Source organism: Orycteropus afer, unplaced genomic scaffold (assembly GCF_000298275.1).
Source record: "Orycteropus afer afer isolate SDZICR_OR568_19922 unplaced genomic scaffold, OryAfe1.0 scaffold00089, whole genome shotgun sequence".
Lineage (NCBI taxonomy): Eukaryota > Metazoa > Chordata > Mammalia > Tubulidentata > Orycteropodidae > Orycteropus > Orycteropus afer.
Genome location: NW_006921676.1, coordinates 5,411,809 through 5,422,366, shown reverse-complemented (window position 1 = coordinate 5,422,366; position 10,558 = coordinate 5,411,809). Strand labels below are relative to the sequence as shown.

General features: G+C 39.0%; 1 protein-coding gene across 1 annotated transcript in view; it reads right to left on the bottom strand.

The window, feature by feature from the left end:
* ADPRHL1 (ADP-ribosylhydrolase like 1) overlaps positions 1-10,558 on the bottom strand; it is a 66,426-nt gene that overhangs the window by 21,760 nt on the left and 34,108 nt on the right. Inside the window, exons 6-7 of the mRNA XM_007942381.2 lie at positions 9,831-9,963; positions 8,727-8,880 (exon numbers count right to left, since the gene is read on the bottom strand). Coding sequence (XP_007940572.2) covers positions 8,727-8,880; positions 9,831-9,963 — 287 coding nt within the window. The remainder of the gene's footprint in view (positions 1-8,726; positions 8,881-9,830; positions 9,964-10,558) is intronic.

The following is a 10,558-nucleotide window of genomic DNA, read 5'->3' as shown; positions in this document are numbered from 1 at the left end:
ATATATATATATATATATTACTAAATATATATATTTAGTAATTAGGTAACTACGAATTGAGACTGTCTAATGAACCAGAGAACTTAAATACATGTATTTTGCTGGAAGTAAATCTGGCTTAAAGAAATAATGAAGGTCACCTGACTAGGATTTTCCAAAGTCCTGTACCTCAATCAAACATGCATGGCCCTGGCCAACTACTGATGGATAAAAGGTGTATCTATTTCACATCAGTTGACTGAGTGCCCTGTGTGTTATCTGCTGTTCTAGGTACTGTACTGGGGATATAAATAAGTCATCAGAGAGAATTCTTGGGGACTGCTCTTCTCATGCTCAATCATAAGTACTTTTAGTCAATTTTCTTTCCTGTACAAACTGCAGTGGGTTCAAAGAGTGTGCCTAGGAAGTGTGGGGATAGTGAACTTCTGTGAATGAATTTTGGTAAAAATAAATAAATAGCTAAAAAAGGACACTGATGAAATAATTGGCAAAATTTGAATAAGGAATATATTGTATAATTGCATTATAGTAATGCCAAATTTTCTGATTTTGGATACCTGTACAGTGGTTAGAAGTTCTGGTGGCATAGTGGGTAAGGCATTTGGCTACTAACCAGGAGGTAAGCGGTTCAAATTCACCAGCTGCTCTATGGGAGGAAGATGCGGCAATCTACTTCTGTAAAGATTTACAGCCTTGGAAATCCAATGGGGGGGGGGTTGCTATGAGGTGGAATTGATTCAATGGCAGTGGGTTTGGTTTTCGGGTTTTGTACAGTGGTTATGTAACTGAATGTTCTTATCTTGGGAAATTCACATTGAAATATTTACAGGTAAAGGGGCATGATGTTTGCTACTGCCATTTACTCTCAAATGATTCAGAAAAAATATAGTGTGTAGCATTAATATGTATTTATATATATATTATATACTATTATAGATTATATATATTTCATTATGAGGAGCTCTGGTGGCACCATGCCTAAGGTATTTGACTGTTAACCAGAAGGTTGGCAGTTCAAATCCATCAGTTGCTCCGTGGAAGATGGGGCAATCAACTCCCACATGTATGTGTGTGTATATATATATATATAGAGAGAGAGAGAGAGAGAGAGATAAAGAGGAATAAAGCAAATGTGGTACAACATTAACAGTTTGGTAAATCTAGGTAAAAGGGAATATGGAAACCCTTTGTATTCTTTTACTGACTTCTTAAAATATTTAAAAGTATTGAAAAACAAAAAGTTAAATAAAACAAATACAAAAACAAAATAAGACAAACAAACAAAAAACCTCACTGCTGTCAAGCCAATTCAACTCATAGCAACCCCTCCTTGGGTTTCTGAGGTGGTATCACTACGGAAGTAGATTGCCCAACCTTCCTTCCGAGGAGTGGCTGGTAGGTTTGAACCACCAGCCTTCTGGTTAGCAGGCAAATGCCGTAGGCAGTACGCCACCAGAAAAAGAAAAAGAAAAAAAAGTCATGGTGTAACAAATGGTATTCAAAGAGACTGGGATTTCAGATAAGTAATGACATTTGGCCAGAATCAGTGACTGACTAAATCCTCAGGAGTTTATTTTGAAAATGAATTCCACAGGCTTGACAGCAAAATGAAGAGATTCATGTTTCTCAAAACCTCTCTAAATATTTCCTTGGTGTCTGTGACCAGAATAAGTTTCCTTCAAGGAGATGGACACTAAGTTGTCTTAGGAACAGGGTGGCAGGTTAGCCAGTTTATTTTGGGGGATGACTTGCAAGGCTGGCGACAGTTCCAGTCAGCATCGTCAGAATATGGCTGATGTTAAGAGTGTTTTTGTGTCTGGCCCTGGCATGGGGCTCTTCCAGCCTTCATGAGTCACTGCCCCACCCCAGGGGAGAGGACAGGCTCCATTTGACAAGTGGAGCACCTGAGGCTCAGAGATGATTGTTCTCTAAATACTCCCAGCAGCTGCTCAGCCGAAAAACAAGGTTGTGTAGGGCTCCCAAGCCCCAGTTCCCAGTGCTTCTAGTCACTTGCCTGCAAATGTATGATTCTTACCACGAGAATGGGGAAATCATGGAAGAGTGCAGATTGGGATAATGGTTAAAAGCAGAGAGGTGATGCTCAAAGAAGCTTCATTTATTTATTTATATAATGGAGATCATAACAGCACCTGTTGTGATGATCAGATGAGAAACTATCTATTACACACTTATCATAGTGCCTGACATGATAATAAACATTAGTTATTATTTTTTTTGCATTTATTTAAACTCTTCTTTACTGCATAATAGTTACTATTTAGTGGCCTATGGAACACTGACCTCATTAGAAGGCTTAGGGCTATTTTTACACTCTGTGTTTTTTTCTTGTCACATTCTAGGTATGTTTTTAATTTATTTATATTTATTAACTGGAAATACACCAACACATCTGGGAGCTCTGGTAGTGTAGTGGCTAAGGCACTTGACTGCTAACCAGAAGGTTGGCGGTTCAAACCCACCAGCCACTCCTTGGGAGAAAGATGGGGCAATCTACTTCCGTAGTGACACTGCCTCGGAAACCCAAGGAGGGGTCGCAATGAGTCGGGTCTGACTCGACGGCACATAAAAACAACAACAACAAGAACAACAAGCCAACACATCAGAGTTTTTAACGAGAGTAGTTACAGTGCCCGCACTATTATCTAAAAGTTATTCCTATCTTAAAATAACTGAAGGAATAAATTTTAATGGTGAGATTTTCCAGAAACTTGAATTAAACATTAATTTGAGTATTTCCAATTCTATCAATTGTTATTTGAGTCATTTAAGTATCAAGAAGAAACTGCCTTTCCTCCTTTTCTTTCTCCTCATTCTCAGCAGATGACATGAGCCTGATCATGTCCTTTGAGGAGCTTCAAATCGCTAATGCTAGTCCTGGGACCAGAGATCCTATTACTAATCACTTGGGAGAATGTGTTTAAAAATTTCCATGCTCCCCCTCAGAGATTCTGATTCAGGAAAAAGCTTCACAGGTGATTCCAAAGGGTAGTCAGGAATAAGAGCCATTGGCATAAAGGATGAAAACCAGTTCTTGAATATGGCATAGTTGACTCCGTGACTGGCTCAAAGAATAAGCCTCATCTCTTGCATCTTCTTCCTCACCCCATCCTTCTCCACCCAGTACAATTAACCATGCACTTTCATGCCTCTACGCCCTGCCATCAAGTCGGACCCGACTCATAGTGACCCCTCCTTGGGTTTCCGAGGTGGCATAGTGCCTAAGGCACTTGACTGATAACCAGAAGGCTGGTGGTTCAAACCCACCAGCCACTCCTCAGAAGGAAGATTGTGCAATCTACTTCCGTAGTGATACTGCCTCGGAAACCCAAGGAGGGGTCGTTATGAGTCGGGTCCGACTCTATGGCACATAACAACAACAACAACAACAACAATTTCTCTACGGAAGTAGATTGCCCAACTTCCTTCAGAGGAGTGGCTGGTGGGTTTGAACAACAAGCCCTTTGGTTAGTAGTCAAATGCCTTAGGCACTATGCCACCAGACCTGTGGTCATTTAGAAAACTCCTATTTACTCTTCAAAGCCTTTTTAGTGTCACTTCTGCTGTGAAGCCTCCCCTGACTCAATTTTTCCTTTCTCTATATTGTATCATATTCTATTAGTATTTGCTTATGGTATCTGTGTCCCACACTACTGTGTAAGTTCCTTCAGTGCAGAAACCATGTCTCATTCATTTTTTGTAAAACTTAACATTTGTTGTTGTTGTTGTTGTTATTTGCCGTCCAGTCAGACCTAACATTTAGGACAGTGTTAAGCACTTAAATAGCATTTGTTGAATTAAAGTGAATTCCTAGTCACACTTGCACCTTTCATTTTCTTTAATAAAGAGGAATCCCTAGCAGTATGGCATTGTGTACAAACTGATGCTCATTCCTGGTGTTACTTTTCAATTCATAATCAAGATGGTTGGCATTTATCATTGTCAGTTCTGTTATTGCTCCTAGCACATGTAGTTACAAATTTTACTAAGGGATTTTGTTAATAGAATTCACAGACTGTTGTGAAGAGCTCACTGAATTAGGAAGACAGTGTAGGCTAAAGGGTAAGAAGCATGAGTCTGGTTGTCAGCTAGATCTAGGTTTAAATTCCAACTTTGCTATTTACTAGCTGCTTGAGTTTGGGTGAGATACTCAAGCCTACTGAATCTTAGTTTTCCTAGCTACAAAATGGGTGCAATAAATATTATCTACCTTAGAGGGAAGAATAAGATTAAGGAAAATATCATACTGCATATAGTGAACAGTTGATAAATGGGTGTTAATATTATCATTATCAGCTATATTAGGGGTTAGGAAACCTGGATATTAACTCAGTTCTGTAATTTAAGTATGATTTCCGTTGGGCCACCAAAATACTGCTACGTCCCACTAAATCTAGCTCACCTAGAGTGGACTTATCTTGCTAAGTTACTTACCTTCCTGGGTCTTAGTTTCCTCTGTCACCAGTAATGACAATATCTGCCACACTAACCTATTATCTGACTTTTAGATATGAAAAAATTAAACAAAATTATTTGAAATATAAATGCAAAATCTCTCAACCAAAGAGTTTGGGAAAAGGATTAATCTAAATCAACCTGAAGTCTAAAAACTCGTATCTTTTCTGAGTTACCTTACTTAGAAGCACTGTACGCACTGCATATAGTCTGAAAATTTGACTTCTAAATTTTGTGCCCTTTGGAGCATGTGAGAATATTAGAATATTCTCAATGGCCTTAGAGCAGGAGCCAGAGAGGATAGAAGTCCTTATGCTTTTATGAAAACACAAGTGGTTCCAAATCTTTCTTACTGAGGCACAATATTTCTCACCAATGACCACAGCTATTCATCGCAAGTTCCAGGTTCAGACATCAGATCCTCATGTCCTGTTCCAGAAATTAGACCATTAGTATAGAGATGCCTGTCTGCAGATGTAGGAGGAAAACACCAGTATAGTAGGTTATATCTCTGAACCTGCACCTACCTTTTTAATCTTCCTTGTTTGTCGAATGGGAGTAAGAACAAAGGCAGCTGCTGTTTCATAGATGTTGTGGATTCATACAGGATGTTTAACTTTAAGGTTCTTGGAGAAGAACCTTATCTAAAAGTCCATATTTCCTTAACTCGAAAATGCTATTGATTGTAAGATATACCAGAGAAAAAAACACTGCCAATTAAACCGAGATACAATAAAACATACAATGCATCCCAATTTCAGAAATACTCAATGCAAAATATATACATCTTAGAATGAAATATGGCATCATTATATCATTGTTGTTGTTGTTGTTATGTGCTGTCAAGTTGGCCCTGACTCATAGCAACCCCTCCTTGGGTTTCTGAGGCAGCATCACTACGGAAGTAGATTGCCCCATCTTCCTTCCGAGGAGTGGCTGAGCTTTATTTTCTTTTCAGAAGAGAGGGGGAAGCAGCATTTTGAATTAAATATAAAGAACACATATTTTAAAATACCATTTAAAAATGGAAACAACCTAAAGCTCTAACAATATGGGTTTGACCATATGATTTATAACATGTCTGTACAATGGAAAACTAGACAAGAGTTAAAAAGACTGAAGTAGATATACATGTGGTGATATAGGAAAAATATCAAAAAAATTAATTGAGTGAAAAAAAACAAAAAGGAAACCACTATATATAATGTGGGAGCTCTGGTAGCGTAGTGCCTAAGGCACTTGACTGCTAACCAGAAGGCTGGCGGTTCAAACCCACCAGCCTCTCCTCGGAAGGAAGGTTGGGCAATCTACTTCCCTAGTGATACCGTCTGGGAAACCCAAGGAGGGGTCGCTATGAGTCAGGTCTGACTTGATGGCACATAACAACAACAACATACATAATGCAATTCCAACTTGTGGAAAGAAATTGTATGTGTGTGTATAAAACACAAATATACAAATACAAATATGTAATACACACAAACACACGTACACGTACCCTTCATTGCATGTGCACAGAAAATTTTTGGGGACTGGCAATGTCATCTGACTGAGAATTAGAAGAATTTTGCTTTCCACATTTCATCATTTTGTTGTTGTTGTTATGTGCCGTGGAGTTGGACCCGACTCATAGCAAACCCTCCTTGGTTTTCCCAGGCGGTATCACTATGGAAGTAGATTGCATCATTTTATGGTCTTTGAATTCCTGAATACGTGTGCATATATTATTTTTATAATAAAAATAAATCAGTGAGTATTAAATATTTTTAAAAATTACAGTAGGAACAATCTCTTTTATGGTTTTGTTTTTCTTTTCAACTTCTGTTTTTCTCTTTCATAGGAAAATAAAACTAGGGAATGGTTTCACTTTTATTTTACTCTGCTTATGCATTTCAATGTAGTTGATATATCTTAAAGATCTCTGGGTGGTACAAACCATTTGTGCTTTCACCTCAAGTTTGGCAGTTCAAACCCACCCAGTAGTACTGCACAAGAAGGGTTTGGCAATTAGCTTCTGTAAAGATTACAGCCAAGAAGAACCTGTGGATCAGTTCTTTGTAACACATGGGGTTACCATAAGTCAGAATCGACTCAATGGCAATGGGCTTTTTCAAAAAATGTGTTTTAATTTATAAGTAGAATACAGTTCTTATTGTTAAGAATGGATTTAATTCCTGTAAATTGTCAATAAAATAGAGGATAAGTAAGCCCTCATTCGAATTCAATTGCTCCTGACACTCTGAGGCCAGCCTTCTCTTATGTAGAGGTGAAAAGAGAAGGGGCAGGCTTTTAGGGTAAGCTGGTGAAATGTGATATGTTACAAAGAATTCCAACTTACCTGAATTAGATTTCTTTTCCTGAAAGGGAATTCTCAGTTAAATTTCTCCATTCCTACAAATCTGGGTTTGGCTACTGACTATGCAGAATAAAACTAGAATAGTTTGAAAGCCTTTTTCCTACATTTGCCTTTCTTTCTGGTCCTTTGGGGTTGAAAAGCACAGTAGGAGCAAACATTAGTTAAATTCTTAAAAAATGTAACATGTTAAACTCTTTGCTACAACTACTTAATGTATAATGGTCCACAGATTCTTTCACGAACATAGATTGAAGACTTAAGGAGCCTTTACACTTTCTAAGAAACGAAAAGTGATATACTCTATTAAAAAAAACAAATATTCCCATTTTCCAAACCCTAGAACACTCCTCCTTCTCATACAAAATTCAGTAGTAGCTTCTACCAAAGAAAAGGAAGTAAGAAAATGAGGGCTCCAGGAAGATAAAGTCAAGGCAATTTTAGGAAACTTCAATTCAGTACTTCTCTGTGCCTGGCTCTTTGTAATCCTTCCCTATGTAGCCACAGGACACAAGGTTGAAATTCTAGCAATCTTATCTAGCTGTCTACTTACAGAAAATTCTCAAGCGAGAAGATAGAGACATAAACCAGGTTCCCTATCTAGACAATCCTATAAAAGAAAGAAAACAAAATTCAGCAAGGTAGAATTTTGCTTTTTGGATGCTGTCCCATATTCAAGCAAATCAATTCTTTCCGTCTTTGTCTCACCTCCTCCACAGAGGTACTGCTGCAGGAATACTATTTCTACATGGAGTCTCCCTGTGAACTGGCAACTTATGGTATGTTCTGTGGACCACACCTGGCTATATTCCAAGGTAAACTCTTAAATAAAAAGTACATTACAATAAACAAGGTAGCCTCTAGCCAAGCTGCCAAAGCATAGTGTTAAAAACATCAATCAACTGCTTGTTTTATTCACACCAGATGCCACTTTTTAAAAAACTTGTTCAAAGTTAAGTTATTTTTAACAACAAGAGCAACTGTTCTGTTTTTCAAGACTCTCAGAGAGAGAGCGAGCGAGCTCTCAGCCGCGGGAACAACTGTTTCCTTAGCAGTGAGTGAGCTTAGATGGAGCAGGGATGCGGCAGGTTAAAAATCTTCTCTGCAGTTTGGACACTGACCCACTATTATGTGACAAATCCAGACCAAAGAGAGGAAGCATGCTTGTGACGGGCATGACAATCATTTATTTCCTGGTTTCCTCAGTAAGTGGTTCCAAAGATCTAGTGTTTTAAAGATCTAGTGTGATTAAAAACGTAGGGAGGTTAGACACAGTGTTATGTTGGCTACATCTTGAGTGCACTCAATATTGCTTTCTTTTTTTGTTGTTGTAGAAACATCTGCAGTACAAATATACCGTTCTGCCAATAAGAGACCGAAAGATCATTAATGAATGAATGAGGAGGCAACAGGTTGGCTAGTTGTCAAGATACATGTCAAGGTAGAAAAATACAGGAACACAAGGCTTTTACACATAGAGGAGGCATGTCTGAAGAGAGCCACTGTAGTTAGTTTTGTTGATATAAGTGAGCAGATAGCATTAGTTTTGCACTACAATAAAATACAACAATTGTCCAAGAGATTATTTGTAACCATCGTTTTCAGAGGCTCGAGTAGAGCAAATTCAATATAATGTTAATAATGTACCGGCTTTGGATTAGAATCAGGAAAACAATTCTCATAGGACAATGTATTTTATATAGAAATTAGGATTCTGAAATCAGGAGGGAAAGAGTTAAATTTTAATATGGCCAATTATGCATGGGTTCTTTGCCAGCTGAAAATCGCACACATACAAAATTACCTAAGTAAAGTCTATTAGCTTGCAAGTGAACACTAGTGGGGCCCCAGAATTTGGCATAGTCTCTACCAAAAGGGAAAATGGCAGAAACGGCTTTACTTTTCTTCTGTGGACAGGCGGTAAAGAGCTTCACCCAAGTTCTCTAGTTTCTCCTTGTGTTCGAGGTCCTGGTACAAGCCTTTGGGGATACTGTTCAGGCCATAAAGCAATCCAAACAGGCAACCTGCAATCGTTCCAGTGGCTGCAGTCTCACCTGAAACATGAAACACACATGGTTGCTGCATTTCAGATGAACTCCTGAGGGTCTTTCTGGTGCTGAGGGATGGGATCAAAAATAATACATGGCTCTAATCATTGAAACTCTGATAATTAGCTTAACTCTGTGCCAACCAGAGATTGAAGCATTTTGCTTGTCATCATCTTATTTAATGCTCACAGTAGTCCTATGAGGTAGGCACTACCATGAGAAAATGTGCATAACAAAGTGAAGCAAATTAATTCAATCTTATGGAATAATAACAGTTGCTATTTACTGAGCATACTTTTTTTTAAAAAAAAAGTTGTGTTAAACTCATAGGCACTGTATCTTGAACTGTCACAACAGCCCTGCAAGGTGGGTATTATTCTTTCTTTTCACGAATGCAGGGACAGAGGCTCAGAGGATCATGCAGCTAACATGAAGGGTAGAGCCAGGATTCAAACCTAGGTCTTCCTGACTCCAAAGTGAAAACTTTTTGCACAGAGCTTGTAAGAGTGAAGTGATAAAATAATGGGTAATCTTAGAAAAACAGAACGGCTGGTCAGCTCTGCTAGTTAAATCTGCCTTTCTTTTGAATCAGTAGCGAGAGGAGCCCCCTGCATCCTGACTACACCAAATGCTACCTTCTCCTCACTGAACTCAGTGTGCCAGTCTGGAAGACATGGGCTGTTGGCCCTTCGTTAGGCAAGGGGGTCTGTGACCTGGCCAGATATCTATATAGTATTTGTGCCTGCACACACTTGGGCCAGTAAAAGAGCTAAGGAGTCAGTGGCCTCTCTTAGAACTGGTTTCGAGAAATGGAGATAACATACTCTGGGGATATCAGAGGCTGTCTCTCCTCAGTGCCTACAGCCCTAGGAGCTCCTGGGAGGGTAGCTCTGAATGAGAAGGGGATTTTTGAGCCCACCTGGAAGCTCAAAACCATTAAAGAAGGAAAAACGCACCTCCGTGAAACATGGCTCGGTTACAGAGCTCTGTCCAATTATCCCCGGCTCCTAAAAGAGCATCATATGCAATCATGGGTGCATCATGGCCTCTTCGTCCCCCTCGACCTTCTGAGCTCCATTTCCTATAAGTCTGATGAAAGAATCATAGGTCAGAAGCATGTCCCCAAAATAAAACCATGTTAGCTAGCAGTAAAGCAAAAGTATCCAGAAATGAATTCCCATTGGACTACAAATTCATTCATTCATTCATTCACTATATAATTATTGAACATCAAGTAAGTGCCAGGTATGATTCCAGTGAGATAATGAACAAAGCAGAAGACTCAGTTCTCAAGGCTCTTATGTTCTAACAATTGAAAGTGACATTAAGCAAATATATAATATAATGTTAAAAACCAAACAAATGGAGACAATGTTTCTGTATGTGTATTTGCATGAGCTGTAAGACAGTCCAGGTGTATAGTAGAGCTGACAAGGGATAAGAATATGGTGGCTTCTTGGCCATAGCCAGCTATCCAGAGGAAGCGAGTAGTTGGACCTGTGGGCTCGGGACCATGGTGGCAGGGGACATCAAGCTCAATTGGCATAACATAATACACAAAAATATTGTTCTACATCCTATTTTGGTGAGTAGCAACTGGGATTTTAAAAGCTTGCAAAGACCCATCTAGATGCAACGATGGGTCTCTCCTTGCCCAGAGCAAAGACGAAAGAAGAAAATCAAA